Source organism: Nilaparvata lugens, chromosome 11, assembly GCF_014356525.2.
Source record: "Nilaparvata lugens isolate BPH chromosome 11, ASM1435652v1, whole genome shotgun sequence".
NCBI classification, from domain to species: Eukaryota; Metazoa; Arthropoda; class Insecta; order Hemiptera; family Delphacidae; genus Nilaparvata; species Nilaparvata lugens.
The window spans coordinates 28,409,122-28,432,505 of NC_052514.1; the positions used below are offsets into that span (position 1 = coordinate 28,409,122).

At 33.9% G+C, this 23,384-nt stretch overlaps 1 protein-coding gene and 1 long non-coding RNA gene across 4 annotated transcripts in view; one reads left to right on the plus strand and one right to left on the minus strand.

The window, feature by feature from the left end:
- Positions 1 to 3,380: 3,380 nt before the first annotated feature.
- Positions 3,381 to 23,384, minus strand: part of LOC111059733 (H(+)/Cl(-) exchange transporter 7) — a 36,629-nt gene continuing 16,625 nt past the window's right edge. For all 3 annotated transcript variants that reach the window (XM_039438054.1, XM_039438052.1, XM_039438053.1), the window contains exons 9-17: positions 22,394 to 22,553; positions 20,774 to 21,006; positions 19,424 to 19,593; positions 14,387 to 14,566; positions 13,285 to 13,500; positions 7,751 to 7,921; positions 6,521 to 6,604; positions 4,649 to 4,729; positions 3,381 to 4,024 (exon numbers count right to left, since the gene is read on the minus strand). In XM_039438054.1, the coding sequence (XP_039293988.1) occupies positions 3,917 to 4,024; positions 4,649 to 4,729; positions 6,521 to 6,604; positions 7,751 to 7,921; positions 13,285 to 13,500; positions 14,387 to 14,566; positions 19,424 to 19,593; positions 20,774 to 21,006; positions 22,394 to 22,553 (1,403 nt within the window). In that variant the 3' untranslated portion in view covers positions 3,381 to 3,916. The remainder of the gene's footprint in view (positions 4,025 to 4,648; positions 4,730 to 6,520; positions 6,605 to 7,750; positions 7,922 to 13,284; positions 13,501 to 14,386; positions 14,567 to 19,423; positions 19,594 to 20,773; positions 21,007 to 22,393; positions 22,554 to 23,384) is intronic.
- Positions 12,840 to 14,642, plus strand: LOC120353613. The gene is made up of 2 exons (XR_005572498.1): positions 12,840 to 13,098; positions 14,376 to 14,642. It is a non-coding gene; the product is annotated as an uncharacterized LOC120353613 (long non-coding RNA).

Genomic DNA, 23,384 nt, shown 5'->3' on the forward strand with positions numbered 1-23,384 from the left:
TTCGGGTACAGAACCCCTCTACACCCCCCTCCAACACAAAAAAATCGGGAGTTTAGGTAATAATTAGCTTAGGTCTATAATGATTCGTTAAAAGAATTTCGCATATCTTTTTCCTTGAACTTACTTTTTGTTGTCAATGTCACTTGGACCTACTTTCCATTACACCACCATAGTACATTTGTACTTCAATTCATAATATACAAGCTCATCCTTTTTTTTCACTACCATATTTTTTCAAATCCTGGAAGAATGTAAACTTCATGATTGAAACGATAGGTTACTTAGAAATCATAACCATGTGACCAAAAACCATCAACACCACAGTGCACATGTAAATAGCGGTAGCCGCGCATGAGCAAATGTTTACCGGAACGCGAATGGAGCTACAGTTACCGTAACTGTAGCCACAGCGATTATAATAAGAGATTGGAATAAGAAGAATATACACGTTTTATATGACTTTATGACTATGACGTGTTATATAACTTTAAACCCTTAAAAACCACCCTTAATGCTGCGTTTACACTGTGTAACTTTGTTATGAAACATTGGTTATGTAACAACTTTAACAAAAATGTTATGAATTCATTTAACTTGTTACATGTAGCTTCGTGTTTTAAAACATAATTTCGTGTTATATAACAAGTTTTTCCTATAGCTACGTTTAAACTGTGTAACTTTGTTATAAAACGTTATGGTTACCTATATAACAACTTTAACAAAAATGTTATAAATTCATGTAACTTATTACATGTAACTTCGTGTTTTATAACATAATTTCGCGTTTTATAACAAGTTTTTCCTTTCCCGCATGAAGACGGTAAAAATCAAAGAAAAAGTATAACTTTTTGTTACATGTGTTATAAGGAAGTTTTACTACTTATAACATGTTACAAGTAACAGAATGGAGTTGAAATAGGTGGTGGGGGAAGTAGCTGAATCATCAGCTGCTTACAGGCGCGGATCCAGGACCCTGACTTGTGGGGGGGGGGGCGATTGGGGTGGTCGTACAGTGGACCCCCACCTAAAAATTGTTGAGGTTTTTAATCGAAAAGAGCATTTGAGAGCTTTATTTGTTAAAATTGATTAGATTTTTGAACTTGTTCATTTAAATGCTAAGGTCATGATACTTATTTCTGCAACTACAGTACTTTAAATATACATTGGTTCTTGCATTTTATATTGTAGTTCTGATTTTCAATATATTGTTTGGGTACATAAATTTCCTTGTGCTAAATACAGAGTGGCCCAGAAACCTTGTATTTTCGGTTCATTTTCTAGTTTCAAGCTATTTCCGCCAAATCCTGTAATCGATCAGAAACATTTGCTCCCGCCTTTTATTTAGATTATGAAATTCCTAATAAAATGAGATTATTCGGAGCTTTCTATCCTCAATGAGTACTAAGTTACAATTTTTCAAAAGTAAGTAAAATTGGAAAAAAAAATAATTTTGATGAATTTTAGTTTTTGATTTACAATATCTTCAGATTGTCACCATTAAAATGTAAAATTCAAGATTCCTCTGAGCGTAGTTTTTTGCTCTACAGGCTTTATCTTATGAAGATTTCCAGGTAGACCTGACAACAATGATCCTTATATTTTGGAAACACCTGTGTTTTAGCTTCATTCATCATCAGCAACTCCATTGACATCACATTCAGATTTCGCATCATGACATAAGTTCATTAGATCATGTTCTATGAGAATCACCCGTTATATGCTCTTAATTTAGTGGAGAGGCGCGCATAAGGACACCTCAAGAATCAAAATTTCAAACACTCATAACTTTTGACACAATGATCAGATCTCATTGTACCACAGCTAATTCTTCTCAGCATGTCAAGGCGGTTCCAAATCACGCATTATAAGTGGAATTCGACCAAAAATAGAAAATTCATCCTTGAGTGTACTTTGAATAGTATTTCAATTCATAAAGAATGACCAATTTCCATATTCGAAGCTGCATATTGTGGAATAGCCTACTTCGGATAAAATTTCAAAATGTGGAAAAGTATTTTCTCTTTCCACTACAATGAAGAATACTCTAGATTCCAGTATTATTAGACAGTTACAACCGATTTCAAAAATGACGATTCCAGTTTTCATTTTTTCGCGATTTTTCTGTTAATCAAGAGTCTGATACATCTTAAAAACTCATGATTGATTCCAAATTGTAGACAATTCATCCTCTACGAGCTCATAATTGCCTAAAATTCATCTTGAATCACTGTTCCCTATCATAGCACTGTCTAGACCGTTAATTTATGAGAAAAGTATCTTCGATTTCTTGATTTTTTACGATCGAATCTTACATTACGATTATATTCTTCCCTGTGCAGCTACTAAAATAGAAGAAAAAATTCAAATTCAAGATCAAGTCTTTTTTATAATAATGGGTTACCGAGATACATAGCTCTGATTTGTCATTTCTTTGTGTATTGAAGTACTGGTTAATCTACACTCAGGGATGAATTTTATATTTTTCTATCAAATTCGTCTCATGAATACTCATGAAGCATTTTTTGAACCGCCTTGACGAGCTGAGGTACAATGACATCCGATCATTGTGACAAAAGTTATGAGTGTTTGAAATTTTGATCCTTGAGGTGTACCCTACTTATACGCGCCCGAGGGAAGAAAAATTTATGTTTTAAGTGTTATTTAAATAAACTTTATTGATCCTATATCAAAGTATAATCAGTTTCCCTTCAAAAATGTCATACTCATCGGAAGTTCAAAATACGTTTCCAATCGGTAAAAGAAGTGATAAGTTTCAAATTTCCAATATATTTCCAAATAATTTTCAATAAATAAGATAGGACTATAAAGTTTGTTTATAATCTTAATGGCGGATTTGTAGCTACCAAGTGACAGTCAATGGCCATTCTTTGGGTAATATAGTTACTGTAGAGACACACAAACTGATATGCTTTTGTTTTATAACATGTTACAAATATTCCTTTTTGTCAATCAAACTTTTGTTGTATAATAAAAGTTCTATAACTTATTTTTCTAACAAAAGTTACATATGACCTGTTACATATGACAAAGTTTTATAACAAAGTTACACAGTGTAAACGCAGCTTTAGTGAGCACCTAGGACTTATAAGGAAGCTATATTTCACGTTTTGTTGCAATCCGTCCAGTAGTTTTCCAGAAATCGTGATCAGTGAGATAAGAATTTTATAAGTATAAATAATCATAACATCATAAGATTCTGTACGACTCATTGATGATTGTGACTCCTAATAAAATTCTCAAACATTGATAATGGTAAGCAAGCCAGATAATTGATGGATAAATTATTCAAACATCATATGAAATTATTACACTCATCCAAAAAACTGGAGTACCATATAAGAGAGAAGGAAAAACGAGGCTTCAAATAAAAATACTTTTTTATAATAATAGAACTCATTCAACTTATATAAAACTAGAGCTGTACAAAGGAGAATAATAAATACAAATAAAATAATGGAATGAGAAAATAACATGTGATAAGGTTTAGTTTAAAAATGAAATTATTTCTTATTTTGATACGTACGAGAATAATATTCAACTTATTGACTTTAGTTTCAAACCTTGAAAAATTCCACCTTCCTACATCATTGAGGCAAGGATACGAAATTTGATTAATGAATTAAAATATAAATGCGATGAATACCAATAATATAAAATAATAGTATAATATAAAGTATACATGAATAGAATTTTTCAGATCTGTTAATACAAGATTATACTTGCATGCTTCACACATGAAATACCAACTAATAATCTAATTTCGATCATATTTAAAAATGCAAAATTGAGTAATTTTTCATTCTTCCATTCTTTGGCTAATCACCCACACAAAGGCACACACTAATTATCACAGATCTTTGATTGATTATGTTTTTCAATTAAAATAGTATTGTCTTCAGCATTGGACTTTCTCTAGGACTCTCAGTTCTTCTACTCCCATATGGCCCCTGTGTTTCCAAACTCGATAGCGAGCCAAGTCTTTTCTGGTTACCATTCCAACGACCTGTAAACAATTAATTCCAATAAGATAAGACAATAATTAAAGTGTAGAAAGAATCATAATTGTTGATTAGAGAAGAACAAATTCACAATTCCAATAGAGGTCTGGATTTTGTTGAAAGTGTGAGTGTTGTGGATTGTCGAGAACACGTAGTCTAACTTCTGATAGACAATCTTACAACTCAAATTTTACACAATAATTATTTATTAGTTGATTTTTATAAATAATCTTACAACACCAGGGGCAGTCCAATGTCATTAACGAATCCAAAGGTAAAGCTTTTAAATGTCCAGTAAAGATCTCCATTCACAAATGATATAATATAAGGCATCTTACAAATAAATACAAGAAAATCAGTAAGTATCAGAATAATCTCTATTTTCAACTGTGAACATTTTTACATACGGTACTGACGGAGGAGTCAAGACAAGACAAGACCAGTATTGGACAAGTTGGGCTCATTTCCAATACAACTACTTATTATTGGAAGAATGACTGCACGACTGTATTACAAGTGAGAATAACATAGTTCAAATATCGCAGTTAGTGACAGATTGAAAAGCTTACATGAATATTCAATCCAATATATTTGTTAATGAGATAGTAAAATTGACTGTTAATAATTACCTCATTGTAATCGTTGACGACAATCAAATGCCTCAGTCCCAAGGCACGGAATAATCTAAATATTCTAGGTAAGGAAGCAACCTGCAAATACAAAAATTTAGTTTAGAATAATGAAGATAAATTGAGTAAAAAACTGTAGGACGCATCGAACACGTTTGTAATATAGTAATGCAGAAACATATACAAATGTCAATAATTTATTGTGCATGAATTTGTAAAAACCGTGCTACAAACTTGGTTATCATTCCATTTTTTCCTCTCTTTCCAGTGTAAATTTGAATAGAAAAATTGAAAATTCAAATTATGTAAGTTATAATAGTTGAAGCTTCACAGGAAGAATATTTGCATGACAATTGATCAATTCTGGTTGAATATATCAACGATTTAACCAACTCACCAGAGAAACAGTGTATGGGGACTGACTCATGAAAGGACGAAGATCTATGCGGCAACCACTCTTCTCCGCAGGGACATGTACTTCCTAAAAAAGCAATTGGATGCGAGTTGATTGACTAACATAACTACTTATCATAACATTCATATTTATTAAACAAAAACATATCTATATATACTATCTAAATATATCACTGCTCGGTTGAGGAAGGAAAGTCAGTTTCCGAAAATTTCAGTTTCTAATGTAAGTTTTCAAGTGTTTTCAATCTACTTATGTCTTGTGTCTCCTGTTTTAATTTATATATATATACATATATATAAATAAATGAAAACAGGAGACAAGATATAAATAGATTGAAAACACTTAAAAACTTACATTAGAAATGGGGGAAATTTTCGGGAACTGAGTTCCCTTTCTCATACTTTCTATATATATATATATATACTGAGTATATTATATATATATATATATATATTATATATATATATATATTATATATATATATATATAAATGAAAACAGGAGACACAATATAAATAGATTGAAAACTTAAAACTTACATTAGAAATGGGGGAAATTTTCGGGAACTGAGTTCCCTTTCTCATACTTTCTATATATATATATATATACTGAGTATATTATATATATATATATATATATATATATATATAATATATATATATATAAATGAAAACAGGAGACACGATATAAATAGATTGAAAACACTTAAAAACTTACATTAGAAATGGGGGAAATTTTCGGGAACTGAGTTCCCTTTCTCATACTTTCTATATATATATATATATATATATATATATATATATATATATATATATATATATATATATAATATACTCAGTTCCCGAAAATTATATATATATATACATTGTACATATTATATTCATATCATTATATACATATCATTATATACATATCATTATATACAAATAATCTCCTTATATATATAAGAGATTCATGAAATAACAGTTGGAGACATGAGGAGTACAGTATATGCAAAGATGCAATCCTAGTTCATATTCTGTAAATACTACCATTTTATAATTTAGAAGTAAAGAAAAACAGCGTGTATGGATACAGAAAAAGAATAATTGAACAAGTATGCTGTACAAATTACAGTACTCTCTTAAAATTTACAGGGTTACATACAAAAATGGTCGACTTATTTAAACCAAGAAGAACAGAAACTAAAAAGTCAAATTGAATCAATATGATGGCTCTACAGTTATCTCCACAAACATGACAGATATTCAATGAACAATGTATTGTGCATGAATTTGTAAAAACCGTGCTACAAACTTGGTTATCATTCCATTTTTCCTCTCTTTCCAGTGTAAATTCGAATAGAAAAATTGAAAATTCAAATTATATAAGTTATAATAGTTGAAGCTTCACAGGAAGAATATTTGCATGGCAATTGATCAACTCTGGTTGAATATATCAACGATTTAACCAACTCACCAGAGAAACAGTGTATGGGGACTGACTCATGAAAGGACGAAGATCTATGCGGCAACCACTCTTCTCCGCAGGGACATGTACTTCCTAAAAAAGCAATTGGATGCGAGTTGATTGACTAACATAACTACTTATCATAACATTCATATTTATTAAACAAAAACATATCTATATATACTATCTAAATATATCACTGCTCGGTTGAGGAAGGAAAGTCAGTTTCCGAAAATTTCCGTTTCTAATGTAAGTTTTTAAGTTTAAAAACTTACATTAGAAATGGGGGAAATTTTCGGGAACTGAGTTCCCTTTCTCATACTTTCTATATATATATATATATATAATATATATATATATATATATATATATATATATATTATATATATATATATATATACTGAGTATATTATATATATATATATATATACTGAGTATATTATATATATATATATTATATATATATATATATATATTATATATATATATATATATATATATATTATATATATATATATATACTGAGTATATTATATATATATATATATATATCATTTTTATTCACAATACAAACAGTTGAGGGTCCTGCCAAACCCAAAGGTTTTTCGGCGGGTGCCCAGTTACAGGAAGAAAATGAGTTACAAAAGATAAATAAACTTATATATAAAAGATATATATATATATATATATATATATATATATATATATATATATAAAAGGAGATTCATGAAATAACAGTTGGAGACATGAGGAGTACAGTATATGCAAAGATGCAATCCTAGTTCATATTCTGTAAATAATACCATTTTATAATTTAAAAGTAAAGAAAAACAGCTTGTATGGATACAGAAAAAGAATAATTGAACAAGTATGCTGTACAAATTACAGTACTCTCTTAAATTTTACAGGGTTACATACAAAAATGGTCGACTTATTTAAACCAAGAAGAACAGAAACTAAAAAGTCAAATTGAATCAATATGATGGGCTCTACAGTTATCTCCACAAACATGACAGATATTCAATGAACAATGTATTTCCATGAAAAATTGTAGATTGATTGAAAAATGTTATTGCTCCTAGAATCAGCTACTGAACGATAAAGGTTTTCAATATTGAAGAATGTTCAAAATTAATGTGTTATAATCTGTAGGATTTTGTTTCTGAAGAAATGAGTTACTCAAGAATGATAATACTTCAATTGAAGCAAACTCGGAATTATAATATGAGGAATAATTACCTCTATAGTAGGATACCGAGGATATTCGTTGCGGAACAAGTGAGGCGTGAGATCGGAAGACAAGACATCTCCCTCGAACATGGACAAGTTTTGCAGCAGCACAATCAGCTGAGACCGCAAGATCAGTCCTCGCAGACGGCCAAACGACTGACCTCGAACTGCATTGCCATTCTGCAATAGTTTTAATTCTTTTTCAATTGAGTTTAAACAAAATAAAATCAATTATAATATAATTAATATATTAGCCTACATGGCATTAAGGTAAAATTTCTTCCAATTATTGGTCAATAATCTAATGATGAAAAATTTCCTCTTACATTAAGCTTTACGCACATATTTTGTAAATTTCAGACGCGTTTCGAGGCACAGGGTTTCAATTTCGAGGAATATGAGCCACAGTTTTACGCTAAAAATAGGACCCAAAGCTTTTGTGAACGAGTGCAGAATTTTCAAAACTTATGATCACCGTGGAAATTGAAAAACTGATATGAAATAGTTTTGAGAACAGAATATTTAATGTATGCTATAGTGAAGTCTACGTTATAATGGCATTGGATAAAGATAGGAGAAAAGCGTTGCCGATTCTCTGCCTTCTACAGAAGATAGCTGATACTTGTATATCTAATGAAATTTTATAACCGCTTATTCTTGTTAAGAATAATCAATTACATTTTATTCATCAAGAAAATATATTTTTAAATAATGAATTTCTATAATTGAGATTAAATCTGGCAAAGTTAAAGAGCTGGAAAAGGATGCTTTGTCGTATGATAGACAAGGATAGCAATACCAATGTAATCAAATACTGTCATTATAACGTGGATATCCCTATAGTTGCTAGTACAATATAATTTATCTGATATTGATAATAACAGCCGTCATAAATGATGGCATCACATCATAATTGGAATTTTATTGTTTTTTCGGGAAGCAGTTGTCTCTGTTATCGAGTTGATAAGCTTTCGATTACATAAAATTAAGATTCAAGTACCTGCTACTCCCTTTGGAAGGATGATCACTTGTAGAGGCCCCTCTGAATATAATTTATCAGTCTAAAAATCACATACAAAGGTTCGGAGCCCACTAAATCTGTAGGTCCACTTGTTTCTCATCATCATCAGTCTCATTACACATGCAAAAAGCTAGACCTCATGAGGACATCACCCTCAGCAAGAGAAAGTGGTACAATATTTTACCTGTTGTTACCATTGTAAAATTGTGAACGAATAGATCTGAAGTTTCAGTGCGAAAGGGTTAAATTACATATTCAGGCGAGGTGGAACCTTCCAGCTAGGGATGTCAATCCCGCGATTGATTTCCAATCCCGGTATTTCGAGATTATCCAATATCAATCCCGGGATCCCGGGGACTGATCCCGGGATTGGCAAAAATCAGTTTCATGCATTTTTGCAATATTGTTCCTCCTCAATTACATGTTCAGTAACAGTGTGAAGATGAAAAAGGGATCATTATAGAGGGAGAGGATATTATTAAAATGGAAAAATACTTACGAATAATATTAAAATTTAACATTATAATTCTATAAATGTTTCTAAGATTAGGAGTAACTTTTTTATTTGATGTCCTACCTAACAAGATGACTCAGCAGAGTCTTTTTTATATAAAACGAAAGCATTTCTATCCTACATCAGGACGAGGTAGAGTTCAAACTTTTATCATTTCAAATACTTTAAATAAGCTGCAAATCGAAGGACTTCAGCAATCATCACAGGTCATTAATGGTAATGTAACCATAATGAAAGGAGAAATCAGTTCTATTAAAAAACAACTTGTTGACTCACTAGTTCAAGTAAATAATAGGGTGGATCAAATTGAAGTTAGTACAACAGAACAGATTAAACAAACCAGAGTAGATCTCCAACTCCAATTTGAGACTGGTTTAACTCAACTCCAAAATGGATTTGATGAGAAACAAAACACTTTCACTAAAATAATGAATGAGTCTCTAGCTACTCAAGAAGCCAATGTTGAAGGTAGATAAAAAATCCATAGCCAACAATAGGATGTCAAAATCAATGAAGTTTGCACCTCACTAAATGGAAAAGGGGAACAAACTGTTGTTGAAACTCAAGCCAACATTTACAAATTGGATGAGCAAAAAACTAATCTTCAATCAAAGCTTGCTGATGTTGAGTTAGGTCAAACTAAGTTGAAAGAATCTATTAGTTCTAATAAATTTGATCTTAAGAAGTTGAAGAAGACTTAATCTTTACGGAAAGTGCTCTACAGTCACAGCTCAAGTCTGCCAACAATAAAATAGTCCAGTTAAAAAATCGTTTATCTAATTCATATGGCAAGAGTAATTCTTGTGCCACCAATTTGGTAAGTGTATCAAATTTGTTCTCCAACCTCTCAACTTCTGATAACACGGCTAATTGCATGTCTCTAAGAGAATTTTCAAATCAGTTGATAGCTATTGATGAACTAGTGGCAATTCCATGGGCCGTTTGGAAATTGAAACTAGCAACTCATCTGCGCTATGAACCACTGCTGTTTCTTCAAGGAAGAGCCAATGAATTCACTGATTTGAAAGAATTCATAGAAGCCTTTTTAGGTCAATTCTGGTCAGTTGATAGACAACAAAATCTACTTTCTGAAATAATATGCTCCCAGTATGATAGCAGAAATTATGATTCATTTTCATCTTTTGCAGCTGAGATCAGATATAAGAATTCTCTACTTGACACTCCTATACAAGAGTCAAATCTTGCAAACATGGTCCTTAAGAAATTGCCTTATCATGTCCAACTAGCTCTTGCAACAGGTACTATCACTACCTTTAAAGAACTGGAAAATTGTCTTCATAGGATTCAAGCCATAAATAACAAAAATCCAGCCAGCAACAATCTTCCAAATCAAACAATACAATTTCGTGAGCAATTCACCACTGCTCCAGATAATGTTGTGAATTATCAAGGCAGAAGTGGAGAATTCAAAAAAGTGATGACTATGGTAAGAAAACTAACAAAGACCATTATAATCATCGTGAACAAAATCACAAGGAGGACAAACGTAGGTTCGGCCAGTCTCAACAACAAGGTTTCAGGTCAGGTAGCAACTTCAACTGCCAGCATAACAGCAACAACCAAGTACTAGAGCCAACCACTCAACATCCACAAAAGGAGCGTTACAGTAACAGCACACCAGCCCAGCTGAATAAGAATACAACTGGTGATCAACCGTCTTCAGCATCACAGAATCCACAGCAGTCTGTTAGCAGAGGCCAATGGAATGAAGACAAATCCAGCTGACTAGACTTATCTGCCGCTACCCGTCCCGTCCAACCCCGCACTACAAATGGAGGACTGTCATCAGCAGGTACATGTGTGTTTCATGTGCATAAAGCTCATCCCAGGCTGCATCCAAAACATATCCGCTTCAAGAAGGTTACTACGCCTAAAAATAATACTGTTACTAACAACAAGTCCATTAGTAACAGTTCCATGAAGCGTCAACACGACCTGACAGAAAAAGGCTACATTGCTTTCACGGAGGATACTCACGAAGCCCTGTTGGAAGAATGTGAGGACGTTAAAGGAGGAAACACATCTTTTCAAATTTATGCTTGTGTCAAAATTGCAGATTTGGAGTTCAAAGACACCGGTTCTCAAGTAAGTCTGGTACAGAACGACTCATTTACCCGACTGAAGGAGCTTACTGATATTGCCATCCTACCTATGACCAACACTTTCATTCAAAGTATCAATCCTAGACGTCGAATTCGTATCAGCAAACAATGTCTACTGGAAACAGATCAACGACCTTAATTTCATTCATGCTCTCCTTATTCTACTAGTAAATGGACCCCAGATAATCAGTAGAGTCAATTTCCTCATGCAGTTATTATTGTATTATCATATAATTGTTCTTCGTATTGTAGTGATCATTTATTGTATAAATGACACTAAATGTAACCTGTTTATTCAACATATTTTAATGTCCAATCTTTATGTATTTCAAAGGAACCTTGTAATTAATAAAATTCAATCATATAATTGTTCTTCGTATTGTAGTGATCATTTATTGTATAAATGACACTAAATGTAACCTGTTTATTGAACATATTTTAATGTCCAATCTTTATGTATTTCAAAGGAACCTTGTAATTAATAAAATTCAAGGCTATCAAACTGAATGGTGTAAGAAAAATCTACTATGAATCAAGTACGTCAAAAATGAATTAATTCGAAAATCAGAATGGAAAAATTTATAAAATTTAATTTACCAAATAATAATAAAAAAATCTATGTCCTACTTGTGTCATTAAATGTTCAATGCACTTTACATAAGTGTTATAAATGTGCTGAATGCCATGAAAGCAATAATTTGCTTAATATTTTTCAATTTATATTCTATCCACAATTATTAATGGAGTACTATTTTTATGTAATGCATGGATGAAGCAGCACTCCATCGCAAATATTATAAAATATCAAAAGAAACCAGAGCAAGAAAGCCAAATATAAAGCTTTAACAATATTGTGAAATGTCCTACCAGAAGAATTTAGATTATAAGCTAATCAAGTTTGTAATTTGAAAATAAACATTTTCAAAAACAATGTTATTGTATGTACGGTGCCGAAGTTGCACAGTTTAAACTTCATAATTTGAAGATTTTGTATTTTCTGATTATCAAGAAGGCTAATATTCAGGAATGAAATTCTTGTAATCCAGAACGGATTCTGTTTGATGGTTTTTTGTTTGGTATACTCTATAAAAGTAGCTGGAAGGCCTGTTATGTAATAAGAGCTGGAATGAGAGTTATCGTTATGAGAGTAATAGAAATATCAATAATTTATTATCGTTGTCACCAGCAATATTGATAAATCAATAAATCGATAATATTGAAAGAATTTATCGACTCATTCTACTATATGTGGTACATGTTATCCTACTTGAGTTTTGTCTTTTCATCAAATAATTAATAGGATTATTTTGTATTAATAAAAATAGGCTAACTGTAAGAGCATTCCAAAGCCCAAAATAGATTATTTCTCATATAATAACTCAGATGACATTAGTCCCAAAGTTTTCAGTTGGTCACAATGACCATGATCACCAGCTATGTGAGGATTGGGTGAATTGGGTCTTTCCACTTGGCAGAAGAACTCGACACGAGAAGATAGGAGAAATTTGTAGGCAGAAGTTGATAATTTTTTTTTATGAGGTACCTCCAATATTCATATAGTTCAGTGTTGTGAATAACCAAAGAAGTATACGTCGTGCTATGAAAAAAATGTCTTTTGGGTGCGTGAATATCATCGTTCAACAAAGCAGCTAAGCCCCTGAAGATCTCATGCTCTACCACTAACAAAATGAATAAGCAGGTATTTATCTTTAAATACATTATAACGTTTTTTCTATTCTATCAGGTAACGAACACCTATAGTTTCCGGTACACTCAAAAATGGCACAAAGCAGATTCATCAATATTATAGATGTTCGTGAACAACTCTTTGTATAGGGCATGTCCCTTATGACAAATAAAGCTTTCTATTGATGAAAATACCAACCTTAGGTTCGATCTTATGCTCGGTATCAGTGACCGGGAACCCGTTGAAAGTGGTGTTTTTCAGTAGGTCGACAATATGGCCGACCGTTTCGATTGGCTTGAGCGTGTAAACCGGGTAGCTCATGAACGCATGCGCGCGCACATTCGACGAGAGGGGAGGGGGCTCCCAGGCCAGGAGGGGAACTCCGCTCAGCTGGATGTGGATGTCGTAGAGACCCTGCCAACAAATTAACAAGTTTATTGAAATATGTTAAAAGAGAGAGGAGAATGTAAATTAGCAAGTATCAATTGAAACAACGCATTGCTGATCAAGCTTTCAACTGGATGTGAATACAACCTAATGTTTTTGAAAAACGATTTGGTACTGAGCTTTAAATGAAAGAAACAGCACTGTTGATAAAACTATTGGATGTGAATATTGCAAATAACTTGTCAAAAATGTTTTAAAAAGTCAATTGGAATATGATAAGAATGTAAAATTGAAATTGATTTTCATTAAGCTAGTAAATAGATTTTAAAAACGATTTCCGTAAGTAGGGGGAGGAGGAGAAGTAGGAGGAGGACAGCAGAAGATTTTAGCAATCTTCTGTATGAACAACTCTCCCTAGCACTTATTTCATCAAGCAATTTTTCGAAATTATTCTATGTACATTTTGAAACTAGACCTTACATATACATTTTTAGATGAGCTCGATCTTATTATATTAGGGCTATGGTATTAAAGGAAATTTTCAATTGAAACCAAACCCTATAGGTACATATATTTGCAGAAGATCTGAATCTCGTTGAGACTGTGATGTTAGAAAGAATTCCCTCAGTTGTTGAAACATTCAAAGTCAGTCAATTCGTTGCAAGTCAAAAACCAATAATTCAATTTGCCCAACATATTTTTGTTCTTAATCAGTATACTCTCATTGTTGCTTCCTTCTATGATAACTTGATTTCAAAAACTATGATAGCACACGATCCAAAAATTTAGGTTTAGAGAGTCACATTTTGAAATGAACAATTCACACCAAAAACCAAGAAAACAAACCATTTTGAATTTAGAATGAAATTTTTCTCAATTTTTTACAGTTGTTGATATTTCAGGTTGATACTACCTCATTGAAGAAGTCGCCGACCCACTTGGCAGTGATAAGCGTGACCATGAGAGGCAGGCCAAACGATATGTTGCCAGTGGCTTCAATCATGATGACAGTGAGACTGATGGTCATGCGCACTACACCACCTAGATGAGCCGCTGCTCCTACCAATGCGTACTTGCCTGGTGTTACCCATGCCTATCAACAACAAACATACTGCTAAATTAGAAAATTCTATTCCAGTTATTTAAAAATAAAATATTTTTCAGATGAAGTTTATTTGTTTATTTATTTATCCATTTTATTTATTCCAATTATTGACAATCAGAAATCATTACATCATACAATAATATGATTGGGAGAAGACAACAGGCATAGCCCGAAACTGTTTCTCTCCCTGATGAATAAAAGTTTCGAAAAAATAATGAGGTATGATTTCACGTTTCACTTTCAAGTTCAATTTTCACTTGAAAACTATCGAATGAAAACTGGAAATTTTAAATGTTGATGTTTGAAAACTAATTGTAAACAGAAATATTTCACTTCAGTCTCTACTAATTAGAAATTTTTGAGTAATTTTGAGCCAGAAAAAACCCAACTTTATCTTGAGATAGTTTGACATTTTATGAGACCAGACTCCACAACCGGACTTCTTTCATCAGAAATGAAAATTGTAAATACAATCGGTAGAAAACAATTTTCTAGCGATTGAAAGAAAAATTGGTTAACTTTCATCAAAATAAGAATTGTACGATAAACTTTAGCTAGGTGCTATAAAAAGTGTACAGCAATTTGATAGTTTAGTACTGATCAAACTTCTATGACAATTGCTTGGAGTCAATTAAAACTATTATTTTCATTAAAAAACAAGCCATTCATCTACATAACATGCTTACAATTCACAACAAACATAGTACATACAACACATGTATAAAGAAATACAGTGCAAGAATTAAGATGAATTAAAATGCTATAGAAACGTGATGAAATATGTTAGTTTGATTTGATGAAAAAAGTCAGTGGAATGATAGGACAATACAAAAAAAAACTATCGCAAAGTTCATAAAGAAAGACTGCAAAATGTGCGCTATCAAATAATTTAAAAAGAATAGATTTTCTAATGCAAAAGACATCGATCATTCAACATCTCATGATACTTTAATTTGAATAACCTACATGATTTTGATTATTTTTGACCGATAAGTTTCTCAACATCTCCTCTATAGAAATCTAAACCAGAATATTCTGGAATTTTCACTGAGCCAGATTTCTAAAAGAGAAAATTCATTTGTTACAACAATTTGTCAGATACACTTGAGTTATTGTCAAGGAGTACAAAAAAATTAGATATTGAAAATGAATATGTACTTGAAAATTACAATTATTGCTGTTCTTTTTGAAAGGCTTAGGGTGGTCATTAACGACAGGTCAAGTGTGTCGAGCATGTGTGAATAGACATGTCTTTGAACGAAAAAGACATTCACGCCAAAGGTTTCGAACGAAAAACAGCTGTTTTCAGTAGCTTATAACATGAAACTAACAACCAATTACAATAAATAAATCACTAATAACAAATTATGATGATAAAAAGTGAAAAAATAAACAACAAAATATTTAAGATTGATTGTTTAACACACTTGTCCTGACATTAGTAACCACCCTTAGCAATATTTTGTACATATCTCAGACGTATAACATATGAAAAATACAATCAATAATTTCAAACATGGATCAGCTTAATGACAACAAGGTACAATCAGTTGATTCTAGTTAGTTGATCAAGGTTAGTGCATCCCGGCGTTGACATATTAAGCTGTGTACACATATACGCTCTTCCAACCCGCACCGAGCACGCTCCTCCCTCGTACCGCCCTCGTTCCTCCATCGAACTACAGTCGCGCCGCCCACGCACCCATCATGAACGTTACGGAAGATGTTAGATCTTCTCGCGTTCCCCGGTCGAACCATTGTTGCTCCCCGGTCGATCATCAATCGCTCTGCTGGAGTGACGTTCGGTTGCGGAGCAGAGCGAAAGTCTGTACGCACCTTTATACATTGCAATAATAGTTCATTCATATATTTGTAGCGATTCTTCATAAATTTATTGACAACTTATTCATTGCAATGGACAATATCTATGTAAAATAATTTATTTTAATATGACTATTTGATAGTCTAATTAAATAAAAATTACTCGTACTAGAACCCTTTCTTTTTTTATTTTAGACACTACTAGTTTCGGCCCAAATAGTGAACATATTCGTGTATAATGGCCACCTTTTTTTAAGACACTATTAATTTTGACCCAAATAGTGAACATAAATTCATTTATAATGTATCTGTTCCAGATCAGAGGCTTAGAAACTTACGTACAATATTAGTTGTACCAAGAACTGCTGCTTTCTGCATAATTCTCATATGCCAGTTCTCCAACTGCAGTTGTTCTATTGCTTGTCTCCATTCTTTTGTGACCAGTCCATTGGCAGACACTACTATAGGGATTATCACCACCTTCCTTAATTTATACATATCTTTTAGTTCAACTGACAGGGGCTGGTATTTTCTCTTCTTTTCGGCAATGGTACTCACAAGATTCTCATCAAGGGGCACTGCCACATCAATTATGTAAGCCTCTTTATTTTTTCTGTCAAACAAGACGGCCTGTTAGCCTCTACTGCTCTGTCAGTTGTCATACAACAATCCCAAATAAGTCTTCCCTTTTCACAATTCAAGACCATTTCTGGCTTACACTTGTGATAGGGCACCTCAATCGCTATCAACTCATATCTTTTCGCCAATGCCTGATGAACCACTTTGGCCACATTGTTGTGCCGCTGCAAATACTCTGTATTAGCTAGTACAGAGCAGCCACCACAAATATGCTTTGGCTTTTCTATGGCTTTCCTGCAGAGCCGACAGCTACTATCCACTGTGAGTCCCATCACATATCTTTTGTAAGCTCTAGTGCTGATTACCTGGTCCTGAATGGCAAACATGAAACCTTCAGTCTCACCGAATATTCCACTAGTCTGCAACCATTCAATTGATTCTTTTCTGTCAACACAATCAGAATGAAGTGCTGCAGCAAATCTTCCATGCAGCTCTTTCTGCTTCCACGCTTCCAGCCTCTGTTCTACTGAACTGGCTGTTAGCTGTTGGACTCCATGTGCCAGCTGCAATGGGCTGTACTCCCTGTCTACCAGACAAACGGCCTTTAGCAGACCACTGTTTGCATTCTGGAAGTATTTCCGCAGTCTGTCTTCCTGTTGACGACACATAGTCTCCAGACTCAAGAGGTCTCTTCCACCAACACCTCTAGGCAGGTAGAGCCTCTGGATTGAGCTACGGGGTTGATGAAGTCTATTCTTTGTCAAAGTTGTTCTTACCTTTCTGTCAAACTCTTGCCAAGCTGTATCTGTCCACTTGACTAAAGTATACATGGCCACAGGGACTGCCCAGGTATTTATAACAGATATTTTATTCCTAGAGCTAAGCCCTGTTCTGCAAACCTTCTCAAGTCTTTGCACAGTCTTCCTTTGAATTTCTCTTCTTATGACAGTATCAGCTCTGCATAAGTGCTGAGCAAGACCCAAAATACTTGTATTCATCTGGCCTGCCTAAACACTGAATAAGCACTTCCTCAGTCCACTGTATAGCTCCATCACCCTCTCCTGATATTTGGCCTCGTTTCACATGCAGCACTTTACACTTTTCCAATCCGAATTCCATACATATTGAATCACTGAAGTTCTTAACAAGCTGGAGCATATTTTTCAACTGGTCTTGGTTGGCAGCATAAACCTTAAGGTCATCCATATATAAGGAATGTGATACCTTCACCTGAGGATTTCTTTCAAGTACATACCCATAGCCTGAGTCAAGGATCATTCTACTCAATGGGTTTAGAGCCATACAGAACCACAGGGGGCTCAAACTGTCCCCCTGGAATATGCCTCGCCTGATTGGGATACCTTGTGTTCTGTATGATTCACTACCCCATCCCACCTGTAGTGTGGTCGTCCACTACTATTATTATTATTATTATTATTATTATTATTATTATTATTATTATTATTATTATTATTTTGAAGAAACGGATTCAAGGATCCAAAGGTTCAGAGAACCCCACACGTCAACCGAAGCTTATAGTGTTCCCAATTAGTATGTTGGTTAGGCAAACCAATACATGTATCCTTTACAAGAACCAGGAGTTTTTCCCTATGCTAACATCCCATTCATCACCTGGTTGCTAATCGCAATCCAGTGTGATATGCTAGGCAGTCTCTTCAGACTGATTAGTCCTCGTGACCTACGTGAGTTCCACTCTTTGCCTTTTTTGAAGGTCCTTCCGCCGAGGAAGGGGCGGCCAAGTTGCCTCTAGGGCACCCGGCCACCCTCGACTCAGCCTCTTGGTCCACATTTGTGCCTGGAGTTTCACCCATCTCTAGTCTCTTGGGTTTTTCTTTTTGCCCCCCCCCCCCCCGAAACTCTGCAGGGTCAAAAGTCTCACCTCTCCCAAGAAGTTTTGCCTGAATGGCCGCCCTTCTTTGAGAAGTGGTGAGTTTTGGCCTCTCCACCCACAAACTCGTGACCTACGTGAGTTCCACTCCTGGCTTTTTTTGTAGGTCCTTCCGCTGAAGTAGGGGTCGCCAAATTGCCTCTAGGGCACCTGGTCATCCTCAACTCAGCCTCTTGACCTACATTTTTGCCTGGAGTTTCACCCATCTCTGATCTTTTGAGTTTTTCTTTTTGCCCCTTCCAAACTGCCCTGATGGGGCAGATCCCGTGGGTTTGAGGGCAAGGCAACTTCTGGAGTTGTCTTTGGGTCCCTTTTAGTCGCCTCCTACGAGAATCAGGGATACTGTGGGTGAATTCTGGTTTTCAATACATTCTTGAGTATGCTCGATGTTCGACTCAAAGCTCCGCCAACCCACAGGGGGGCTAAATTATCATGAACTAAGATGTTTTCTGACGCTAACTTTATCAAAAGCATCAAGAACCTGCAACATCTATGAATTATTGCAGGAATCAAGTTCCTAAAGATGTGGCACTTACCGCATCAGGGAAGAGGGTTTCAAGGCCAATACCGAACAATCGACCCCAAGCTGCACCGGTGAGTAGGCATGGAATGAAGAGACCAGCCGATACTGACAAGCCATAAGTCCATATCGAGAGCAGATAGTAGACTAGCACGAATAGGAACAACGTTTGCATGTTCTGAGAACCTGCGAGTGAGAAAAGAATACACGATTTGACAGAGTTAATATAAGAAACGTAAACATGCTTGAGGATCAGTCGATTTTTATCATGATGATGATTGATATGAGGAGATAGGATAGAATTTTGAAAGGAAATTCATCGTTAATTAATCAGCTTTTATCAATATGCGCCTCTTTTCACTGCACGTGGTGATCTGACAGATGACTCCTCTCAAAATAATTATTTCCCTCAATTTTGATACAAACAAATTCTATTGAAGGTATTTTATTGATGAAATTTGAATCAAGGAATACTTTTAATGATTGAGGGATGAACTACTTTCCAATGTGATGTGAAATAATGTGATACATTTGCAGTGAATGTTTATGGAAATCATGAGAAAATGATACTTCCTTGACTAATAAACTCCATTTGATATAGATTAAAGAATCACTAATTAATATTACATTAGATTTACTGGAATAGCTTGGATCACAGCTGTCTAATAAAGAAGACGGCAACCTTGTAATCCAATCTAAGTATAGGAAGCCACTAGGGCACTGGACAGTGCTTTCACTCAGACGAGCTCAAAACTGTTCGTTTTCTGTTATAAAACAATATGAAAATATAGGTTATATAAGTTACATTTTGAATTGGACAATTTACACTCCAAAACTATAAAAAAATCAATTGAGGAGTAGTAGTTGATATAATATGAACATTGGATGAGAGAAACAAACATTATTATGCTGATTTTTGATCTATGACATTTAAAATGCAATTTGTTGTATAATCTCTATTCTATCCGTTTTTCTCATCATGTCGTATTGAGTGTGTTTGATTTCTTGGCTCCATAGTTTTTTGAATGGTTTATTTTTATTACACTAACAATTTAATTAATTACATATTGATTAGAATAGATTATCCCTTAGCTTAAGTTGTTTATCTAGTGAATTTGGTGGGAAATAAAAAGAAAAAAGAATTGGATTTGGATATCCAATTTTGAATTTGACTATTCTTCAAAGCTAGAAAAATTATCATGGATATATAAATTATCATTATAATGGAGAATTAAGAAGTTGATGAATGAACATTGGATAAGAGTAATAAAAATAAACCATTCAAAAAATGTGAAGCCGAGAAAGCCAACACACTATTCAAAATTGATTTATCGTTTGATTAATTAATTGATTAATAGTTGCTCACCCTCGGGATCATGGAAGAGCGAGCGTACACTAGCCTCGGGCACCTGCATCCATAAGGCACTGATGGTGTTGTACTCGCCGTCAGCACAATACATCTGCAGCGGGTATTTGGTCGGGTCCTGGCCCAGTGGGTTGCATTCATCCAAGTAGTAGATCATCAGCATGGCGATCGATGCGCTGAAAGCGGCCACTGTCACTGCCTCGGTCACTTTCATCCATTTCGCCCTTATGTACCTGCAGTCACAATTGGAAATGATCATAAAATAACGTGACTACTCACGTTATAAAAAATAAATCAGATTTATTTATTCATGACTAGCTTATTTTAGTTTAGTTTAGTTTTTGTCACATAAAGCTGGTAACTTGACACTAGCAGGTAACTTGTGCTCCGCAAGGGTCTAATTAAAAACTTGACCTACTGGAATCTTGAAGAATCTGAAGTAGAACAATAATCATCCCCGATAAATGAAGAATCTATAATATGCAAAATTTCAAGTTAATCAGTCTAGTAGTTCAGACGTGAAAATGCGTCATTCGAGAATTTCCTATCTTGTACATGTATAAGCCAATTCTTTTCTTTATTATATCATAGAATAAATATGCTGGCTTGGATTATACTTAATAATAAATAAGCCTGGTTTTCATTAGTAGAGTTAGTGGTAGAGTTCCCTGGGCAAGTACTAACTATCTTGTGAACTCTCCCAATGAAAACTTTCATGGTAGAGTAATAGTTTTTAGTAGAGTAGAGTGGGATAGTACTCTACCACTTGCCTTCCTCAACCACCACTTCTCACTCTACTCTACCACTACTATGCTAATGAAAACGGTCTCGAGCTAGTAAAGTAGAGTAGAGTAGAGTTCTGTTCACTAGACAACACACTTTACCTGCTATTCTCGATTGTAGTGAAAGCAGATACTCGACCAAGTAAGTAGAGTAGTTAGCTCGGTAGAGTTAGTACGCCAGTTACTCGACCACTAGCTCTAATAGTGAAAACCAGGCTTAAAGCTAATATTTCAATAAAATGTATAAATTATGATCTGAAAATTATTGAACAGTATAAAGATGAAATACAACTTTATAATGATAGAATAATAGTCTGTAGTATCTACGTAAAACAGTATAGTTTAAAGGTAAATAGACTATTCTTGGAGAAGACGTATATCCTTCCCATTACAAGAATAAACATTATAGATTACATATTAAATAATGTGAAGCGTCTGTACTCTACAGAAAAATACGTGTATAATATACGACTCTCTGTTCTTTAAAAGAATTTTATTCTCGGTATATACTTTTGACTCAACCTTCCGGCTGGCGATTTTCTAATCAAGCCGTAAATGTGTAGCTTTATTTATACACTTATCTTTAAGTGTATAATATGCGACTTTCTGTTCTTTGAATGATACCGAGAATGTATATACTTTGGACTGAACCTTCCGGTTAAGCCGTAAATGTGTATAGTGTTAACTTGAATAATAAAGCATTCTTTCTATTATATTCTATAATATATTTTTGAATCTAGAAACACAAGAGAACTATAATAAAGTAAAATAAGAAAATTTCAAATCCTCATCTGAATGAAATGGGAGACGGATGTGGATGAGTTGATTGATATCTCACCTCATACGGAATACAGTTAGTTTGTAGTTGCAGTAGTTGAAGAGAGAGCCCAGTAGTCCACCAATGGCTCCCATCAGAACGAAAAGCACGAGTTCGAACAGCTCATAGTTCAGGCTATCAAATTTTCCAAAGTTTAACAGACCGGAATAAGTCAGCTCCCCTGGACAAAATTAACAATTATTAATTATTTGTAAATATTTATTGTTTGTTTCTAATTATCAAATTTTTTGGATACAAAATTACACTTTAATTAAAAAATGTTTCAATCATGTTACCAATGTTCTAAATTACGTAAACTGGATGAATAGGCCTCTATTATCAGGTCGATTGAATAAAAGCTAGTAATTGCTAGTTCTAAGTACTTTCAAGCAAATGCTAGAGTTCTAGCCAGCTGCATCATCTTATTTGTATAGCTAGAACCTATGGCTAGTTGCTAATCACTATAGTGAGGTCCACGTTATAATGACAGTATTTGATCAACTTTGGTTTTGCTATCCTTGTCTATCATTCGACAAAGCCGGTGGTACTATCCTTTTATAGGTCCACAACGATGCCAATTATGTTTTTTACAGTGTAGAAATATAATTAATTAATGCAGAGAATCGGCATCGCTATTCTTCTATCTTTATCCACTGCCATTATAACGTGGACCTCACTTAGATTCTAGTTTTTATTCAATCGATCCAATTGTATTTGATACTAGCAGGAAACCCATGTTCCGCAAGGGTCTATTTAAAACTTGACAAAACTGAAAACTTGCGTGATTTTTAAAGAATTTAAAATAGACCTATAACCATCCTCGGTTAATTAAGAATCCATATGCAAAATTTCAAGTTAATCAGTCCAGTAGTTCAGACATGATGATGCGTCAACATAATTTTCCTATCCCGTACGTGTATAAGCCAGTTCTTTCCTTTATTATAGTATAGATTAGTGGAGAAAGTTGAATATTGCGTCTTTCTATTTTTATTTACAGTAAAGTACAGAGGCA